General features: G+C 47.3%; 1 protein-coding gene across 12 annotated transcripts in view; it reads left to right on the top strand.

Annotated features, from left to right (window-relative positions):
- The window catches only part of TCF3 (transcription factor 3), a 99,796-nt gene that overhangs the window by 40,411 nt on the left and 38,667 nt on the right, over nt 1-20,718 (top strand). For 9 of the 12 annotated variants that reach the window (XR_008597003.1, XM_054979145.1, XM_054979152.1 and 6 more), the window contains exons 5-7: nt 4,204-4,300; nt 14,993-15,057; nt 18,562-18,691. Coding sequence is in view for 11 of the 12 variants with exons in the window: in XM_054979145.1 (XP_054835120.1) it covers nt 4,204-4,300; nt 14,993-15,057; nt 18,562-18,691 (292 nt within the window). In the remaining variant the exon portion in view is untranslated. The remainder of the gene's footprint in view (nt 1-4,203; nt 4,301-14,992; nt 15,058-18,561; nt 18,692-20,718) is intronic. The other 3 variants (XM_054979155.1, XM_054979154.1, XM_054979147.1) reach the window with 1 other exon arrangement.

The following is a 20,718-nucleotide window of genomic DNA, read 5'->3' as shown; positions in this document are numbered from 1 at the left end:
CATACATGAAGACAGTAGCAGAAATTATAATCCCAAGAACCTCAGAGTCCACTAATATGTAGAAAATATGTATCCCTTCATGTTCTGGGAAGTAAAAATTTCTACAGACCCAACACTGCTATAGTATACATTTCTTAGAACTTACAATGTATAAATTTAGGGTTTTTTCCGACCCCTGTAAGGTGTATAGCACCTAGACTCATATCTAGACTTGGTTTTATATAATTAAGGATCTGCTGTGGGCAGGGTTTCCAGGTGCCTGCCACTGGTGGGCATTCTGCCAGGGATTCCTGCCTCTGCCTGCTGATCACTGGTGATTGGTGGGAGGAGGCCGCCCCTGGAAATTGCATGCCATCAGCAGGCAGGCCAGGGAAACAAGCATGCGCACTCCTGTGCACCAGCCTTTGATGTCATTTTTGGTGTGACTGAAAGCGATGACATCATGCCAGGGCCAGAACTGGCCCACAACATAGTGGAAACACTGTTTGGGGCTGATTTTTAACTATTCAGTCCCGCCACAGTGACATCACTTCCAGTTGCACCAGAAGTGATGTCATTGGGGCATGCAGCGGGAGTGCAAAGAGGAGATTGGTAAGTGCCCACACCCTCCTCTGTGCCCTCCACCTCCTGCTAGTTGCCAGGGGGAAGCTGGCAACCTTAGCTGTGGGATCACAGGTTCCTTTCCCCCCTCGCAGCATGCAAATTCTGTCCTCCCTTTCCTGGTTTGTTTTAAACCATGGCTTTCCACACCATCTGAATCCCGCTTGGACTGATCCATTCCAGGAAATGCTTGTTGCCACTTCCACTTTGCAAACCTTGGTTTCTAACCACAATTTGCAAACTCAGATGAGCAAACCTGGAAAAAGAGGAGGCGACCAGGCAGCCTGCTCTCTGAACCTACCTGCGCTTTTCGTCCTCTGCTTTATGCATTAAAATGGTTTTCAATTAGAACGGTGTGCTAATCTCCCCCTCCCCCCTGCACTTTACACTGTGTGTTTGTGTAAATATATTTTTGTGCATTTTATCTTGGTTTCTTTGATGCAATACTGCAGATCTACTTTGCTTTAAACCTACTTTGCACATGCAGAAGAATTTTTTAAAAAAATTATTTATTTTATTTACATTATTTATAGTGCACCCAAAGGACAGAGAATGGAGCTGCATTGCAGCAGACATTTGGAATGCTTTTTAAAAACTCACTGCAAGTAGAAAACTAGCATGTGCTAGTAAGCAAAGACCAGGCAGGCAAAACCTTCTCCCTGTTGTGCTAGCTTTCTGTCTGCAGGGTGTTTTTAATGTGAAGGAACATTCAGAGCTAGTGTCGCAGTTGGAAGCAGTGGCACCCCCTTTACCACCTCATTCTGCTTGGATGCCTTTATTTAAATATTTTCTCATGCTGACTCACGTTCAACCGTGTCAAGGTGGTCCACAGATGAAACTTGCTTTAGAAGACCTGCTGTTTTCTATTGATTGATTCAACACATCCAAAATAATTGCTATTATAAGCAATAGATAAATGTATTGAAACATGTTTGTTATTTATTTTGAATCCATCTCTCCGTAAAAAAAAATTAGATGAAAACGCGGATCAGCTCAGGGCAAGGCAATAAAAACCAAACACCTGCATGAAGAAAATGGCTTTGGCTTATGCCTAAATTTTAACAGGTGACACCACCAGATTACAAGTTGGCATTGTTTGTAGTTGGAAGTATGGTGATCTCTGATGGTCTTCATACCCCTCTGATTTTTTGTTCTTGATTATTGGAAACCTTCTTAGCAAATGCTTTTGCTTTGGTTAATCTTAACACCTGTCTGAGAATTTCCCCTCTGGCTGTACAGTGCACATGCCCGTGGTGTTGCCAACAGACAGCTAACAAAACAGAACTGGGGTCCTATTCCATTGTCCCTAGCTGGAGTGGCCCTGCTTTGAAGTTACCTTTTTTTTTTCTTTTAACAAAGTACAGACTTTGCCGAAGTACAGACTTTGCCCTCCCAGCACTTGGGTTAGCAGCATCAAGGGGGCCACCAAAGAGCAGGGAGGGGAAGTTGTTCCTTTTGCCGGAGTCCTCAGATCCCGTTGCGAGCTTTTTCGGTCGAAGCGCCTTTAACCTGAGCCGGAGTTACCAGGGTTGTTGTCCCCAGACTTGTCTTGTGTGGCAGAGAGTGTCAGAGAGGACATTTTATAGTGTAAGGGCCACCACCCCATTCACCTGCCCCGCTGCAGTGAAAAGGGACACACACACAAAGGTCCGGTGAAGTAAATGCTTGGGTTGTATGGGGGAAGGTTTCCAGTCCCTGGCTCATCCTTCAAAGGTAAGCGCTCCCATTTTGAATTGTGCTCGATGGGTAACCATTGCCAGACATTGCTGAACATCTGGAATGTGACCCGAACTGCAAAGAGAGAAGAACTTGGGAGTAGAAAATTCTGTGTCACCCCCAGGCGCATGATAGGATGTTTCCTGGTGATTGTAGCAGCCTCTTCATTCACATCAAGCATCTTGTTTGGTGGTGGGGGGAGGGTCCTTCTGAATGGAAGTGGGGCTCTGGAGGGAGTCTTTGTCTTGGGGGAGCCTGTGGTGACTTTCTGCAGCACTGGATGTGATAAATCATAGTCAAATCTCGTATCATCTTATGATGAGTGAGCACCATGTTTTCCACAGGCTGGTTTGGCTAGGGGATCCTGGAGGTGTTTTGCCATCTGCTGGGCATGGAGCAGGGGTCACTGGGGCAGTCGGGGGAGTATTTGAGAATTTCCTGCATTGCGCAGGGGGTTGGACTAGATGACCCTAGAGGTCCCTTCCGACGCTATGATTCTATGTTCTCCCTCTGAGGCAGAGGACATCTGGAGATGGGTGATTCCTGAGGTCCCTGCAAAAGTAGACCCAAGACTCTCTTTGTTTTGAAGTTGCTCGTATTCATTATTTATTCACCTGTTATTTATGGCCCTACCTTTCTCCCTGGACTTCGAGGCAGATTACGTAATGTAAGTCAGTACAACCAACAGGATGAGGATACATCTAACAAGCAGTGTAATAAGACTAGGATAGCGGAAATCTGAAACAAGGCATTACATGTTAATGCCTTGTTAAACATGAAATGTTAATGCAAGAAATGGCATAACACGAGTAGAAATACAGTACGGCGAGAGCAAGATAAAACATGCCGCAAAACATGCCATTCCCTCTACTGAAACATTCTCCTGTCGCTTTCTGTTACAGTGTGGTCCTATTTCTTCTCCTGAATGGCTCGGTTTTAAATTGTTAGCAAAATGCCAGGAGTGTGGAAGCCTTCCTGACCTTGTCAGGCAGGCCATTCCAGGCAGGCACGGCAAAAGCACGTGGATGGGCAGTGGTTGAGTTTGCCCGTTTGCAGGGTGGCACCTGCAGAGAAGGCCCTGCTCCGATGAGGGACGTTGTCATAGCAGGGCATAGGAAGAGAGGCAGTCCCACAGACCTGAGGGTTCAAGTCTGTGTATGTGATGGCTGGTGCCTAGGGTTGCCAGGGACCTGGAGTCCCTCGACAGGGGATCCCCAGGTCCCTGTACTCTCCTGGTGGGGGATGGGGAGCCAGTACATACCCCAGCTTCCTTTCTTCGTGCGCATGGCGCGCATGCCCTCCCGGCTCGTGCGATGGCATCACTTCCGTGAGTGACGTCATCATGCGGGGTCAAAGGGTGCCCCTGGTCAAAGGGGCCCCTTGTTGCCTCCGCCACTCACTCTCACCGCAGCCCACTCTCATTTGGCACACAGGGGCCACGGTGGCAAGAGGTGGCGGTGGTGAGAGCCAGCGGCAGTGAGAATGGCCTCCTCTTGCTGCTGCCACCACCTGCTCTCGTGGCGCAGGAGCATGCCCCCTGCCCAGGGCTGTGCCGTGCCGCCTGGGGAGGTGGTGCCCCAGGGAGCATGCCCCCCGCCAGCCAGGTAAGTGGGCACGGGGGGGGGGGAAGGGTGGGATCTGGGGATCCCCCTCCACTGGCAGGGGAATGGCAACCCTACTGGTGCCTTGAATTGAACTCAATAACTAATGGGCAGCCAATGATGTGGCGGCCAAATGGGTGTCATATGCATGCACCTCCTAGTTCATGATAATAACTGAGCTCTAGCATTCTGCACTAACTAGAGTTTCCAAGTTGATTTTGACAGGAGGCCTTTATAGAATGCATTATACTAGTTGAGTCTTGAGCTTTGCATTTTATCTCCTCAGCAGGGCTATGGAGAAGGCTCGCATTATGGAGAACACAGGGACCTCCCATCTCATAACAACATATCTTCATCACCATTCCTGGGATCTGGAATCGTAGGTAAGTGTCACTCGCGTGGGGGACCTGTCACAACGGCTGCAAACCCCGCCCCCGCCCCCAGTCCGGGCAGGAGATCCTCCGCACTAAGCTCCTATTGCCCTCTGTTGCTCCAAGCAGTGGCAGGGCAGGGATTTTAAAAGCTTGGTGGCATTTCAGGCATGACAGCGTCTCTTCTAAGGAAGCCCAAAGCCCAGAAACAATGTGGTTATCTCTAGGAATCGCCAGAAACTCCATGATAAAAACCTCAGTTTTTCTGGCAATTCCTAGAGGTTCCCGCTGTCACACCTGGTTTTCCCCAGAAGTGATGTCATCACAACTGGCAACGCCTCCACACCACGTTCCCACCTCCACCCCTCCCATAGATTACCATGAGTTCCCACCCATAGCCCATATGAAATTTAGTGTACGGGAGTGAAAGAGAGAGCGATTATTGACACCCTTTCAGCCTCAGCCAGTTCCTTCTCCTCCAAAACTTCAAGTTCCCTCTCTGACCCTGAAGACTCATGAAACTTTAGGTGTTCCCCTCTCACCACACGTGTTTCCTGGTTCTTCTGTCATGGTTGTGCAGTGAGAAGGACATTCCTTGTAGGCAGGTCTCTCTTGGGGGTCAAGGAAATAATCGTAGTGGAAGGGTCTCTTTCCATCATTTCTGGGCTCGCCTGCTGAAGCAGGGGCGGGGCAGGGGAATCAGCCACCAATGAAGCACCGCCAGAGCTGCTACGGGGGGTGGGGACTTGATGAAACGCCCGTTTTGCATGCAGAAGGTTCCAGGTTTGATCCTTGCCACCTCCAATTAAAGGATTTCTAATGCCAGATGTTGGGGAAAATTTTTCTCTGCTTGGGACTGGGGAGAGCTGCTGCCGAACAGGATAGATATTATAGAGTTACATGGACCAACGCAGTTCTTACGTTTTCTTTGCTCATAATTTCCCTCTGCAGTTTCCTGCCCCTCCACCTATACCGGAAGTATTTCCAAATTGGAAATGTCACTAGAACCCCCTACACTGTATGTTCCTCCATGCACAATTCTGTGACCTTTATAAAAGTTTGCTGCATGCTGGTTTCTCTTATCCCCCCCCGGCCACACACACACACACATCTATCCGGCATTGTTTGGGGTTGGGACCTTTTTGTTCTGTTTTGCTTTACATAGACCCTCGCCATTTGTGGGACCTGTTCTCAGGATCATTGTGAATGGAGAAATCCGTACAAGTGGGTAGGCAGAGGGCCCACTAGCAAAACACTTGTTCCTTTTGTGATTCCAGTTACACCTCTGCAATCTTAGGGAGTACAAACTGGATTGTCCTTTCTTTTTAAAAAGAAGGAAGCTAATATTTTCAGAGATACAACGTTCTGGGTTGGATCCCAGGGAATCATTCCTCTACGGTGGTGTTTTCTGCTGGTTTGATGAGATGACAGCTCTTGCACTGAAGGGAAACACCACCTGTAGTGAACCTCCCACACCTCTGAAGGAAGAGGAAGGATTCTTGTACCAAAGGAAAGCACCACCACTTGCTGAACATAACTTTGGGATCCGATGCTCTATAATTCTGCTCTCCGGCAGAATTGCCACATTACATCTCTGCTACCCTAAGAAGTTGGAACTTGTTCACATGTTTGTGTTCCACTAAGGGTAGCACACAGCTGTTGGCCGTGGAATTCAGTGGACAGTTTTTTTGTCAGAAGTAAAGGAAAGCTGAATTCCGTAGCCACTGCCACTTTCTGCGTTGGGTGGAAGATACCCATGGCCGTCGTGGTCAGGGTCAAAATGTGCCTCGGGGTGGGACAGAGAGACCTGCCCTTCATGTCCTGCCCTTTCCCATCCCCCACCATCTTATTGACTTCATTACTTTGCTTCTTGGAACCCGATAATCCTCACAGAGCTTTTGGGAAGGAGTTGGGGGAGGGAGCAGTTTGTGGCCTACGAAGTGGAGAACACTTGTGAACCTGCCCCTTTTCATTTCTTTATCGTCATGGCCCTTCCTGTTCTGTTTGGTTTTTATTGCTGGCATTCCTGACTTGTTTATTTTTACCCAGTTTACATGCAGTTGTTGCAAAAGCAGCACTAAGAATGGCATAAATTGAATGGGGGGGATTGGAGAGGGGACAGACAGCGACGAGGGCTCAGCTGGCACAAGGGAAAACCAGAATTGAAGCAGGATTTCGATGCTGGAAGAGCAAAATTCGGGTAATATCTCTAGTGGGGGTGGGGGCAGAGGTGTCAGCATAAAATGATTCTTTGTTATTCCCATAGGTTCTCCCCCACCCAAGTTTCGGTCAACTGAGTAGGGGATGGGATTGAGTAAAATAACTGGGTGGGCGGAAATTGTTTTACTAGCAAAGATAAACCCCAGCAGATCTCTTTCAAGTAATTATTTCTAGCAATTAACTCCTTTGCGAGGCTGGGCTCGCTAATCTAGCCAGCATTGTGACTGTTGAACAGTTTGGACAATGGTTTTAATAGGTGCTTCTCTCCCTCTTCCTCCCTCTCTTAATCTCTGTGATTGATCTTGGCTCCTCACCTCCCCCCTCCCCACCCGGAATGGATTTATTGAGTCTGGATAGTCAGTTCTTGTAAAGCTCAACCTTGGCTTGTTTTCCTAAACCATGGTTGAGCATTCAGATCTACGTACTGAAAGCTGTGGTTACAGGGAGGCCATGAGCCAGGCTGAGACAGCGTGTCTTGGAGCAAGGGTGGCTGAACTGTGACTCCTGGTAACCATGGTTAATGTTGTATTGAGCAAGCTACGGTTAAGAGAATTTCCCAGCCTCTCTACATGCCATGGGATACGAGCAGGTCTTTGGGGTGCCTCTTTGGGTGAGATGGAAGGTAACAAACTGGGTCCTAAGTACACATGCTGAACTGCAGTTTCACTATGCACCTGGAATTGTAACTGAGGCTAAAGTAACACAACTGTCTCTAATGCTGACCCTGCTTGAGGATTACATCTCACCCCAAACTGCTGAAGGGTGGTTTTTAATACAGTCAGTTTGTTTGCTGTGTGCCTCCCTCCCCCAATGTGTTTGCTTACTCCTTGTTACCACCAGCCTGGTGTTGGATGTTATATGCAACACCCAAGACAGGTGTGAGGTATTGTGGCTAGCCCCCTAGAAACCTGTGTTCAGATTCCACCCTCTGTTTAACTCCAGGAGCCCCTGGGAAGCCTTAGGCAAGTCACTCCCTCCCCCTTCTCTGGCCACCCACCTCATAGGGCTGTTGTGGGTCTGATTCTGAGAATTTGGGGGGAAGGGCAAGGAAAAATATATTAAAATGAGCTATGCAGACTCTGCTCACAGGCTACCTAGCTTCTCTGAGAACCATTTCCCCCTCTTAGCTTCACTTTTCCACCTGCGGCTTACATTTCTTTCTCTTTCCTCGCACCCACGTGCTTGTCCTCTCCAGTAGGATAAGCCTATACTCTGAATTCCACTCCCCTCCTCTTTTATCTTTCCTTATCTGTCAAGAAAAATCCTCTGTCCTCCTTGTGCTAGTCAACATGCATTTTTTAGCGTCCCTCTGGATTTTTTCCAGTTAGATTTTTTAAAAATTGTAAGTACTGTACACAGCTGATAGTAGAAACTGGGCCGGAGGGGAGCAGAAAAATTGGAGGGCACAACTCACCCATGGAGCGTTTCAAAGAGTGCTGGCTGCAGTTCTGGCTTCTTTTCCAGTCCAAGCGTGAGTCGATGTGCTGATCTGAAGGCATCCATGTGTAGTTTTTGCACCTGTTCTTCATTGATGAGATTCACAAGCAAATTTAGGAAGATGCTAAACACATTGACTTGTGTGTGAATGGCTTGTACGTTTACGGTTTTAAAAAACGCTGTTCACCTGGGGTGAGTGGAATTGACTTCAGGCAAGTGCCTGACTGGCAGATGGCACCTCCTGCATTCTGGACACTCGCTTTCTTGTGTGTGCATTTGCATGAGACAGCAACCATCCCGAGCACATAAGGAGCAATCTCTTTCTGTCTTTGTCACAAGCTACATCGGATGACGACTTGGCAGGAGAACAGGGAGATGGTACCTCTGGCGTAGTGTTTTCTGGAGAGGCCATTCACAAAACTTCCTCTCTCAGGCCCCAGATGGTGCAGTCATGGAGCACAGCTTGTGTGAATTCGACAGCTCCTCTATGTCCTCTGATGCAAGCATGTGCCAGCATGGAGAACACTCCTTTAATAACACAGCAGACCACTTTATCTTGATAAATTCTTTCAGATAAAGGGGTTATTAACCATTCATTATTTTATTAATTTAAGATATTTATTGGCTGCCTTTCCAACAAAGGTGCTCAAGGCAACGCAAAAGCAAAACCATAATTTAAGAGGGTCTGGATGAATATGAATGAAAGGGGAAAGTATAAGGAAAACTACTAATTCATATAAGATACTTTGGTCTCTCACAACCCATAATATTTAATGTTATAGGCCCTGCATATTTAGTGTTATAGACCCTGCTTTGCCTGTATAGTAAACTACTAGTGATCCTTTTTAATATAATGTTATATCTTTAAATAGAAGTCCATGTCAAATGCATCTAATTTTTTTAAAGAAACTGTTGTTTAATTGACATTTATTCATCCCTGATGCTAGCTTTTATAAAGCACTTTTTCCAAATATAGGTGGGTTTAAGAAAACAGAAAATCTCCCCCCATACACAGCCCTAAACAGACTCTTCAACGTCGCATGTTTTTACAGAAATTGTGACATGCCACACAGTGCAAGATGGCTCTTTCTGAGAAGAGAGAGAGCCCTTGTGTGTTGTTTACCCTGCAGAACTTTCTGGAACGATGTCATTTCCCCCCTCTCCAATTTAGGCCCAATCAGCTTTAGTGATGAAACCAGTCAGAGCTATTTTTGTGAGAAGCTGCCTGGAAGGGGGGGGGAGCTAAAGAGGGGGGGGCAGAAGAGGGCGGTTGTGAGGCAAATTTAGCTCCTAAACCGCTTTGAAAAAAATTAGGTCAGTTAAAAGATTTTGCCCTGCAACCTTTTGACCTCCTGTTTACTTAACGCTAAGCCGCTCGAGTAAACCGGGGAAATGTGGGCGGCAGAGCATCCTTCTGTCACGGAATGGCAGCGCATAGCTTTCAATGTGTCTCCTGTGGCTTGGAGAACTCCCTGTCACAGGCCAGTTCTGCTGTCCTTTCAGAAGCAGGAAATGTGATGGTGACCGGGGCTCATTTGTTTGTTTGGGACACACACACACACCCCACATGGCCTTTGCCAGTTTTTCGGGCCTGCAGTGATGTACTTCTGCTTTGGGCCAGCGGGCCGTAGCTCAGTGGCCAGGCTCCAGCTTTGCATGCTAGGTGGGCCCAAATCCACTCTCTGGCATCTCCAAGTAAAGGCTGTCAGTTAGGGGAAAGGTCTTTCTCTGCCTGGGACCACAGAGCTCTGTTGCCAGGCAGGATAGGCAACGCTGGTCCTGTAGGGCCTGGCCGGGTGTAAAGTTGCCCTTGTTGTAGGGAAGGGGCATGGCTCAGTGCTCGAGGACACGTTCTGTATGCAGAAGGGTCTGAGTTTCATCTCCGCATAAAGAATCCCAGCGGAGATACTTGTAAGTGGCTGCCGGTCAAAGCTGACATTACTGAGAAGTCTCCAAATAAGGCAGGCAGCTTCATGTGTTCAAGTCAGCTAGACATGGCAACTAAGGAGGAGGACTTTGATATTGGTGGTTCTCCAAATGACTGCAAGGTGTAATGGAATCACTGCGCATATTCACACTTTGCCTAGATGATGTCATTTCTAGAGTACTGGGTCCACTTTCAGTCACATCTGCTCAGAAAGAGGGGAATTTGGAGTGGAATTCCCAAGGTGCTGAGGGCAGGTGCTCAAAATGGTCATGTGAACAGAGGAGTTTGGGGTCAGATATTGAAAGAACTTGGTCTGCTGCCTGGGCTTTGAGAAACAATTGCCGAGTTATTTTATTTTATGGAATTGAAACACAGTTTGCGTGTTTATTTCAGCACAGGTAAATAAGGACCTTTTGATGCTAGGACCGAAAGTCGGTAGCATGTAGGTTACAAGTAGACCAGAGAGAGGGGAGAGGGGATTACCAATGGCTAAGATTGCAAGATCCAATCAGTGGGAACTCTTCCCAAGCTAATCGAGATTGCAGCTTCGTCACAGAGTTTGAACCCGTGCTCCCTGGGAAGGAAGTGACGGACCTGGCTCGTTTCAAGATGATTCTGAGTAGGAAACTCTATACTAAGAAGAAAAACTCTGGTTTCTCAGGCCAGTCGATGCATTTATTTTGATGTTGATGCAAAATTTATTTTGATGCAAAATTACCATATCAGGAGGGGGGGGGGGTTAAACTGCAGAGATGTTTCTAACGAGGGCAGAGCAGCACTTCCTGAAAATGAGGCCAAAAATATGTGAACGTCTCATCCGTTCTATATATCATGGGAATAAACTCTCATTGGTGCCTGGAGAGCTATCTCCCTCCACCCGTCTTTGTCCTTGGGGCTTTTGAGATACCCTTTTCCAACAATTTTGGAAGTCTCCACGAGAACCTCTAGTGGTGTGACGCAAATTGGCTTGCTTATTCAAGTGATCTGGTTTTGTTGGTTCTGCTGGTTCTATGACTGTGGTGTGCTGGGATCTGATTTGTGAGACTTGTGGTGTAAATTGCTGGTTGCGCCTAGAATGGTATTTTGATTTTACTCCAGTTCTGTGATTAGGTGGAGCCAGAGACGGGGAGATGGCTGAGTGGTAGAGCAACTGCTCGACACGCCAAAAGTCCCAGGTATGATCCGTAGCCATCTCCGGTTCAAAGGCTCTGGTAGTAAGTGATGTGAAGGACATCTGCTGGAGACCCCGGAGAGCCGCAGCCAATCAGAGAAGACCATCCTGACCTTAAGAGACTGGAAGGTCTGACTCTGTCTAAGGCAACTTCATGTATAACACATCTAAGCACCAGCTTCTTCCTAGGAGCATAAAAGCACTATTGAAAAACCATCCATTACAAATGTTTATGATTTATCATTATTGAGATAAATGCCTGATCTCAAATAAACACACAAAGGGAGTAGGAAGTTAGAAGTATTGCTAAGCGGCTGAATAAAGGTTGCTTCCACGTGTTCCTTTTTTTTCAGGCTTTCTCTGTCCTGAAGCCGAGTCTTCCCAACCTGCTTTCATAACTCACCTTCCATATGCAGTGTCCTCGTGCGTTTGTGTGTGTTCATAGCGGAAGGAAAAAAGGTCCCAAAACAGAAAGCGCGTTCTTTCTGCACCTCGTCACAAATGATGTCGGTGCAGTCTCGCCCAACTTTCCTTTTTTTTTTTTTTTGAACGCATGCGGGATTGCGCTATATTGTTATCCTGTCTTTCCGTTTCTGTAGAAACTGGGCATGCGTAGTACTCCATTCTCTACCGTTGATTTTCCAAAGTTTTAAATGCAAAAGTGTTTAATAAATATGCAAACAATAGAGTAGCGCAATCACATGATTTCGTACCCTACTATATAAAAGGCAAACCATGTTCCCTAGCACTCACCCCTTATCCCTGCAGAGGTACAGTATGCAGGGATAAGAACCGAGTGGGGGCAAACTGAGAGCTCAGCACAGGCTGCGGGAAGGCTCAGTGCAGCGGCAAGTGCCTCCCAATGTCCCACAGCAGCAGGGGTGGTGCTCCCCACTGCTTCCGTGGGGTCTTGGGAGGGCCGGGCACAAGCCAAGCAGTGGCTGAGGGATCAGAGGAGGAGGGAGCCCCTGCTCTCTTCCCCATCTCCCTCTTGACTGATGCTGCGGAGAGGCGCAGGGGTGGGGGGAAACGCTGCTAGGGGCTGTTACATTTTCCAAAACAACAGGCTTTAATGATCGTTTGAAATAAAATCAGAAATGGCATTCTGTTCCCAATGTTGTTCCTAACCTGATAGTCTGATTGCTGAGTGATCCAGTGTGGCAAGCACTGCATCGTAATAGCGCAAGGACCGTTTTAAAACGTTTTTTAAAAGGGAGAGGAGGATTTATACTCGCGCATGCGAGCCAGACACTTGTGTGGGAGGGGTAATGGCAAGAGGAGGGGCTGGAGATTTGTGGGAGGGCACTTCAAAAGCGCAAAAAAGCCTCCAGATGTATTGATGCGTTAGATAATGGCACAAAAAAAGCGGCATCAAAAATGAAAATGGAACAAAAGTTTCACAAAAAACGCTCAAAACCCGGAATCATGACAACCTGCTTGCGCATGGGGAACGAAGACGTATGCAATGAGTGAGATAATCTGCCAGAGTTCTGTTAGCAGGCTGTCTCATTAAGGGCGTGTGGAAGTGACCAAAGAAGCAGAATTCTATCCATGTTAAAAGGACCTGGGTGGAAAGGGATTTTTTTTAAACCTCGCTCCTCAAAAGCCTCCCCTCTCAAAAATCCACAATCTATATAATACCTTTCATTGTGTGAATAAAGTGCCTTAAAGTCACAGCTGACTTATGGCAAGCCTGTAGGGTTTCAAAGGCAAGAGAACAGAGGTGGTTGGCCACTGCCTGCCTCTATGTAGCAACCCTGGACTTCCTTGATGGTCTCCCATCCAGGTACCAACCAGGGCCAACCTTGCTTAGCTTCTGAGATCTGACAAGATTGGGCTAGCCTGGGCCACCCAGGTCAGGCAATAAATTTTATTAGGACCACACAAAACAGCGTGCAAGCTTTCGAGTTCCTTAGAACCATGTTTCCCAGCCTGTGGGTTGGGACCCAGAGGTGGATCACGAAGCCTCTGAAAGTGGGTTACAGGCCAGCCCTCCCAAATGACCGTCCCTTCCCTTTGCATTTCTCTCCTTTTCCTCCATGCCAGCTTCTCACATTCTAGTTTCCCACACCCTTTGCAACAATAATGGTGGGTTGGAAGGAGCCATCCAGCAACTAGTAACTTTACAAGTATACGTATTTTCCTATGTAGAATAAAATTTCTGCAGGAAAGTCACTATGTGCGAAGTGGCTCCTGTAGGAACTACATTCGATGTATCATTTGTGGCAAGGCTTTGGCCTGTATTCTGGAAATGAAGACCTGGTGCTGGAAACAGTATCTTCCATGTTTTTTTCTTCTTCACTGCAAATGCATGTTGATTGATAAAGAAACAAGTAAAAGGTGTCCTGATAGTTATTAGCGTGAATTTCTTAGAATCTTAAAGGGGAGTAGAGGGAGTAACAGAGAAGAAAAGGGTGGCTAAAGGCCGCGTACATCTGGATGCCACTTCCTTGCGGTTCATAGTAGGATGTGGCATTTGGTGGTTTAGGAAAAAAATGTGGTTGGCCACTGTAGAAAATGGAATGCTGGATTAGGTGGGCACCAAGGGCATAGGGCACCGGAAGACATTGGGCTGACCCGGATTGAGTTGCCATACCAAGTAAATTTGGACTGGGGGGGGGTCACCATATCCAAGAGGTTGGGAACCACTCTTCCCCAGGCTAGATGCTATAATTTAAAAAAATATATAAATAACAGGGCTTTCCCTCAGATCTGGGTGCTGGACTCTTGGTGAAGCTAAGCAAGCCTGGGGCCCCCAAGTGTTCAGTCTGAACTGCCCCAAAGGAAGTCAGGCGATGAAGGCATTTTTTTAATTCTATGAAACGTTGGTGGGTGTATGGAGGGGGGGGACTCTGTTGACTTACATGCGCTGCATAATGGAAGTCAGTTTCATGGCCACGTTTCCCATTGTGATTCCCTTGCTTCTTCCTTTTCTCTCTCCCTGCACCCTAACTCTTTTTATTTTCTTCGGGACGGTTTAAAAAAGCTGTTTACTAAAGTTTATTTTCTTGGTGGCTTAGATCTCCAGAGTAGGTGAAAAGGTAGACTTCTTAAGGGATGTGCCACCTCCTTGCACATTGAAATTGCCAGTCTGAAATTTTTTGGCACCAACAGATATCAAAAATCAGATTGTTCTTTTGTTTAACTGTTGAAATGCTTGGCTAGCAAAATACCCTGCATCACAATGGTTGGCACGCGTGCATGTGTGTAGAGTTCGGTCTTGTACATTATTCCATCCAGTTATAATATAGGAGATTTCACTGGGATTAGGAGCGATTCCTGTCACCCTTTCAGCCATAGAGCCAGCATTGTGTGGAATGTTAGTGCTAGGCTAGGACTGAGGAAACCCAGGTTTGAATCCCCACTCTGCCAGGAAAGTCATCGATTGACTTTGGACCAGTTGCACTCTCTCAGCCTAAACTACCTCATAGGGTTGTTGTTGGGAGGGCCAAGGGGAAAGAAGGTCGAAGCTTGCCAGCTGCTATTTGCATGGCCCTCCTCTTCATCTCCCCAGATCGCTCCCCCACTCGCACCTCAGATTCATTGCTCAGTCACACTGACATGTGTTAGGATGCTGGAAACCAATGTTTAATTCTTTGAAGTGTGTATGTGTACATATTATTTTTGTACACATAGATGTAACGTGTGCGTCTGTGTGTCTTCCATGGTTGGCTTTCTGTCTGACAGACCAACTAGATAGTTTTGTCTCTCTGTGCTGGATACTGCAAAAGAGGAAGGGGCGCAGTTGCACCCAACCCAATACCTGCATTTAGGACAGAATCCTTTTTCAAATTCTCTGTTGCCGTCCCTTGAGAAGCTCTGATCAAGCCTTGGGGAGGCTTCCTATCTGGACCCCACCCCATTCCACACCCACATCGACTCTGACACTTTTCTGCTGCAAGCCACTCACAATCTCTTCTTTCTCTTTTTTTCCCCCTCCACCTTTTAGGGAAAGGTACTGAAAGAAGCTCCTACACGTTTGGGAGAGACTCGGGCATGCCGACCCTCAATCAGGTGAGAGAAGCAGGCCTGTGGTGGTCAGGCCTTTGAAGTTTTGTGGCTGTGAGCCATGCGTTTGTGTCGCTTTGGTCCTGGTACTAAGAAGCAGCTGACCTTTGAACACGGTGGCCATGAACGAAGGACCCCGCTGGACAGGACCACTTTCCTGCAGTGAGCCACTCAGGGGCTTCTCGGAGGTTTATAAGCGGGGTCTGGAGCCAACTGCCCACCCCTTCAGATGATGTCATTGACATCTTCCAATCAAAGAGGCTCCATTTTGCCTTGCTGGATGGGTGCAACGTTCCCTCCGACCCAGTGTCTAGTTTCCAGTGGGTGATCAGCCAAGGGCCTCCTAAAAAGCCTTCTCTCTCTGTTTTCAGATCCAGAGGAGTTAGCCATGTTAGTCTGTAGTTGCAAAGTAGTAAAGAGTCCAGTAGCACCTTTAAGACTAACCAGCTTTATTTATTGTAGCATAAGTTTTCGAGAGCCGCAGCTTTCTTCATCTGATGTATCTGACGAAGAGAGCTGTGGTTCTCGAAAGCTCCAATAAAATTGGTTAGTCTTAAAGGCGCTACTGGACTCTTTACTATTTTTCTCACTGTTCTGTTGGTGATGGTGGTCTTAAATGCTGGTTTCATTATAACAATTGTTCTGGGTTTCTTTACAAATAATTCTTCCTTGTAAGCGGTTGTGTCTGTCTATATGGGCTAACAAAGTAGGCGACAAATATTGTAAGTGGAAAAAACGGGTTAGGTCCTGCAGCTCCACTCTGCACGTGGTGGTGCTTTCTTTGGGGCATGGCTGCTCGTGGAATACATCTGTGGGATCCATCCCAGTGCGCATGTGTTTTCTGCTTCCAGGAGTCGGGTCTGCTGCCTCTAAGTGTGGTGATTTCATTGGGTCACCCTGGCTCATGGCCCCACACCTCACCTCTGCAAGCCTATTTTTAAAAGCCATCGTCATGTCTTGGGGATAGCAAATGTTCTAAGAGAATGACAGCGTTTAGTGAAGGGCTCCTACTCTCAGAGCTGTTTCTACCACCGACAAATGTGACTTGTGTTGTGAGAGAGGGATAGGACGTGGAGGGGTCCCAGCATCACCAAGTTGGAAAATGAGGCAATGTGCAGCTTTGCTTTGCGTTGCCTTTCTGCTTGTTCGCACATCTTAACTGAGTAACTGTTATCACAGGCCTGTGAGGCAGGCCAGCACTGGACACAGTGATGTAGAGAGAGCCAGCATGGTGGAGTAGTTAGAGCATCGGACTAGGATCTGGGAGACCGAGATTCGAATCCCCACTCTGCCGGGGAAGCTCACTGGGTGACCATGGGCCAGTCACATAATCTCAGCCTAACTTCCCTCACAGGGGTGTTGTGAAGAGAAAATGAAGGAGAGGAGAGTGGCAGAAACTGCTTTGGGTCCACTTTGGGGAGGAAGCCAGAGTATCAATGAAATAAATAAAGTAAATAATAAATAGATGTGGAATTGGCACATGCAAGGGTGTGGTGCTAGCCAGCAGCTTTACTGCCCTTGCAGGTTCTGTTTAGCTAGGTGCAGGCTCTGTGTTCAGGGGCAGTATCTCCTGTGGGGTCTGTGTCCTGCTTGTAGGGTTTCAGGAGGTGGTCTTCTTGACTGATCCCTGGGTAGAACAGGATGCTGTACCCAGATGGACCCACCTTGATTTAATCAAACTGGGCTACTTGCATACGAAGCGCAATTTAAATTACTTTATGGGGTCGATCTGTGGCTGTGATCGCTAAATAGAACCTCCGTGTCTTGCAGAAGGGTGCCTTTTTGTCTGATTTCCCATAATATAAATCCACAGAAGGTAGATCCATCAGTGGCTGTAAGGCATAATGGTTAAACGGGACCTCCACATTCCATGGAAATCTGTCTTGGAATACCAGCTACACAAAGGGAGGAGAAACCAGGGGGAAAGTTATAAGCCAGCCAGGCTGGGAAGCAGGCATGGGACGTCGATGGCCTTTTGGTCTAATGCAGCAGAATATTGCTGTTGCAAACAGACAGTGACTGGGCCAAGGTCACCTAGCAGCCCAGAATGCCCCCCTTCACCACTCATTGTCTTAACTTTACTAGCTCATTTTGGGGCCTCCATTTTGTACACTTACAAAAAGAGATCATTTTATTCTCCTCCTCGGCTGAGCCAGCCTGTGCAACAGACACGCCCGCACATGTGAGCTTTGCAATTCTCTTTTTTAAAAAAAACTTTATTAAGAGAAAAAGTAGAAGGGGAGGGAGAGGAAAGAGCGAGAGGAGGCTGTTTAAAAATCTAGACCAGCCTTGTTGTAATTTGCACCACCCGGCCTTCTCTAAACGGAGGATGTTTTCTTTTTGGGCTCTGAAACAGCTGTGCGGGGCTGGCTCTTAGTGCCAGAGTGGATTTAATTTTAAAAGAAGGAAACCTGCCAACCAGCCCTGGCGTTTTAATATTATGATTTGTTTGCCAGGGGGAGGGAAGAGGCATGGTAGAGAGAGGATCAAAAGTTGCGGGGGGTGGAGGAGTCAGAAACTGAAGTGATCTGAGACTGTGTCAGCCAGCCACATCTCTCCGAGGGTGTCAGTTCTGTGGGGTGCATTGCCTTGATGGGGACGGCAGAGCATTAGATGGCAGGTATCAGCATAAGTATTTGCTTTGCAAAGGATGCACTGAATTGTGTAAGCTGCCATGGGATCTGGTACTAGATTTCTGCACTATAATATCTTTTATGAGGTTTTGCTTTAATCAAGTTTCTGGTCCTTATGACTCTGGATAACCATTTGGAATCTCATGCCTTGAAAAACATTGGCAATTAAAAAAAAGTTTAAATGTGAAAAAATTATATTGCTGGGCAAGACCAACAGCCCCTTCTCATCCTGCTTCCGTTCAAATAATCCAAGAAACTCTCAGGCATGGAGACAACAGTGCTTCTGTCTAGCAGGCACAGTTGGACAGTGCCCATAATCAACTTGGCTGTTTTTGGAAATGGAATGCAGGGTTGGGGAAAACTTTGGTTTGGCTTGACAAGGCTATTTTTGCAATGGTTATCATGCTGGGCTACCTTGCTGGGCCGTGAATGTCTGTGGCTGCGGGAAGTTCCATTCTGCTAGCTAGCTAGAACCTCCATGTATTGATGAAGAATATCTGCATGTGCCAGATTGGCTGAGATAAGCCGCTTTTATTCCCTTTGTGCACCCATTCTTGAGAACTACATGGGAAGGGCTTTGAGCACAGCATCAATACCGAGCCATTATTAGTATTTATTATTAATAATATTCATATTAGGCACTCATATTATTTATATGAAGCACCGGTAGCCGTTGGTGGTGTGGCTGTTCCACGCGAGGGATGAAAAGTACACGATGCTGGGCTGCCAGTCCTTTTGTGGCTTCATTCCGTTGGTGCAACCCATGATGCTTCTCCAAAGCTGTGGTGGGGCAAGGACCAGATTCAGGTTTCTGCACGGGATGGTTGGCTTAGACCCGTTTGAAAGCCTGATGTCCTTTTTGTTCTCCGTTTCACAGGCTGGCTTTCTTCCTAGCGAAATAGGGATTTCAAGTCCTAGCACGCTCTCCCCGACGGGGGTGAAGGGCAGCTCTCAGTACTACCCGTTTCCCAACAACCCTCGCAGGAGAGGAGCAGACAGCAGTATAGGTAAGTGGCGTGTGGCAGACTAGCCGCACTTCAAATGGGAAAAGGGCTCCTGGTCTATACGCTGCTACTCCTTTGTGGTGTGGCTGAACTGCATGGAGGATTGAAAAGTACACAGTGTTGGCCTGCCAGGTTGTTTTGTGGCTTCATTCCCTTGGTTCCTTGCAGTCCAGCTTGGCTAGAAGTGCTTCCAGGTCATCTGTAATGGCATCCGGATCTGGTTTGGCTAGAAATGCTTCCATTCTGGCTTGACTTCTGCGTGTGGCTTGACTATAAATAACTTTCAGGCCAGTTATAAATACTTGCAGCCTGGCTGGGCAATAAATGCTTCTGGTTCTTTGGCCAACGGGACACCCTAATCTTCATTCCTCCTTCACATGTATCTCCAGCCCTTCCATGGAGAACAGGGCATAGGCTTCTTCCCTGCTTTTCCCCGCATAGCATCCCTGTGAGGAAGGTTGAGGGAGAATGATTGACACGAGGCTGCCCAGTAAGCTGAGTTGGGATTTGAAACCTGGCTTCTGCAGCCCACTCAACTTTCTGACCACCCTGACCCTGTAGTCTCTGCCTGTCTCCTCCTTCTCCCACTTTCCTGCACCCTGATTTGGTGGCATTTCTCATTTCAAGACTTTGACCCTCCTGAGCCACCATAAATGGATTCCCGCTTTCTGATGCAATGATCCACCTTGGCCCCAGTTCCTTGGAGCTTTCTCCTTTTACTGATGAGAACACGTAAAAAACCCCACTCTGCTGGAGCAGACCGCAGATCTCTCTAGCCCATTTCAGAAGCAGAAACTGCCCATGTGGAGAGAGTAGCCCCTCTCAGCTCCTGGCATTCCGAGGTATGCTGCCTCTGAAAATGGAGGTTCCGTTTAGTTATCCTGCCAAACAACTGTTAATAGTACCCTACTGCTCTGTGAATTTGCCTAATCCTCCCCTTTAAAAGCCACATGGCTACATCTTGTGGCAGTGAGTTCCACAAACTACTGTGTGTGAAAAAGCACAGCAGCCTGGCAGTCTCCAAGCACATTCTAGGCTTTTGACAATGGCTTTTGGGGCTGTCAGGCACATCTGAGCGTGGTGAACAAAGGCAAGATCCCAGTGAGTACCAGCTGTGGAATAAGCAGGGAGTCCAAGAAATAAGCATCCGTGATCCACTGAAGGACGGGGGATTGAAGATGTTACTGCCCGTTAGTAAATCTGCTGCCCCAGTGCTTTGTGGGAAAATCTCAAGAGGTTTAGCCAAGGAGGTTTGCCCCAGGTAAGAGCCTGAGTCTGCTATTGTGGGGAGAGCGGAATATAAATTGAATTAAATAAGTAAGTAGAGAAAGACAGAAAGAAAGAAAGAAAGAAAGAAAGACAGAAAGAAAGAAAGAAAGAAAGAAAGAAAGAAAGAAAGAAAGAAAGAAAGAAAGAAAGAAAGAAAGAAAGAAAGAAAGAAAGAAAGAAAGAAAGAAAGAAAGAAAGAGCAGGTGAGTTGGGACATCTTCTGTCCTCCCCTGGTGGCAAGTGAACTGACTACAGATTCCCTTTGATTCTGTCCACAGGGTTTAGGGTAGCAAAGCCATGGGAGACTCTTTAAGTGCAAAATACCCCTTTTCCTGCCAGCAGCATCCATCCATTGGCCTTATGAGATTTTGTCCCATGCCCCCTTGAGGGCTAGAATCTTGAGGTCTGTTTTTAATGGAGGCTGCATTTTGCAAATGCCTTTTCCCACCTGCTGGACGGGCGCTTTGTAGGAGCCAATTTAGCAGAGCACGGCAGGGTTTGGAGAGATGCAGCTGCATTAGAGTTGCACTTCTTAAAAAGAGGCACCACTCCAGGGCTCCCTTTTGAAGACTTTTCCACTTATTATGGGGTGGAACAGAGGTAGCCTTCGGAGAAATCTGTGCTCCAAATCCGGACATCTGGCATTCATTGATGGAGGAAAAAAATTCCAGGAATGGAGACCTGTTAGGAGTCTGGCCATGTGGCTTTCTCTTCTCTTGAGCCCAAGTGGGCGGGGGGCTTTTAAGACAACTTGTTAAGAA

The sequence above is a fragment of the Eublepharis macularius genome, chromosome 5 (assembly GCF_028583425.1).
Source record: "Eublepharis macularius isolate TG4126 chromosome 5, MPM_Emac_v1.0, whole genome shotgun sequence".
Taxonomy (NCBI): domain Eukaryota; kingdom Metazoa; phylum Chordata; class Lepidosauria; order Squamata; family Eublepharidae; genus Eublepharis; species Eublepharis macularius.
This window is presented reverse-complemented; position numbering and strand designations above follow the sequence as displayed.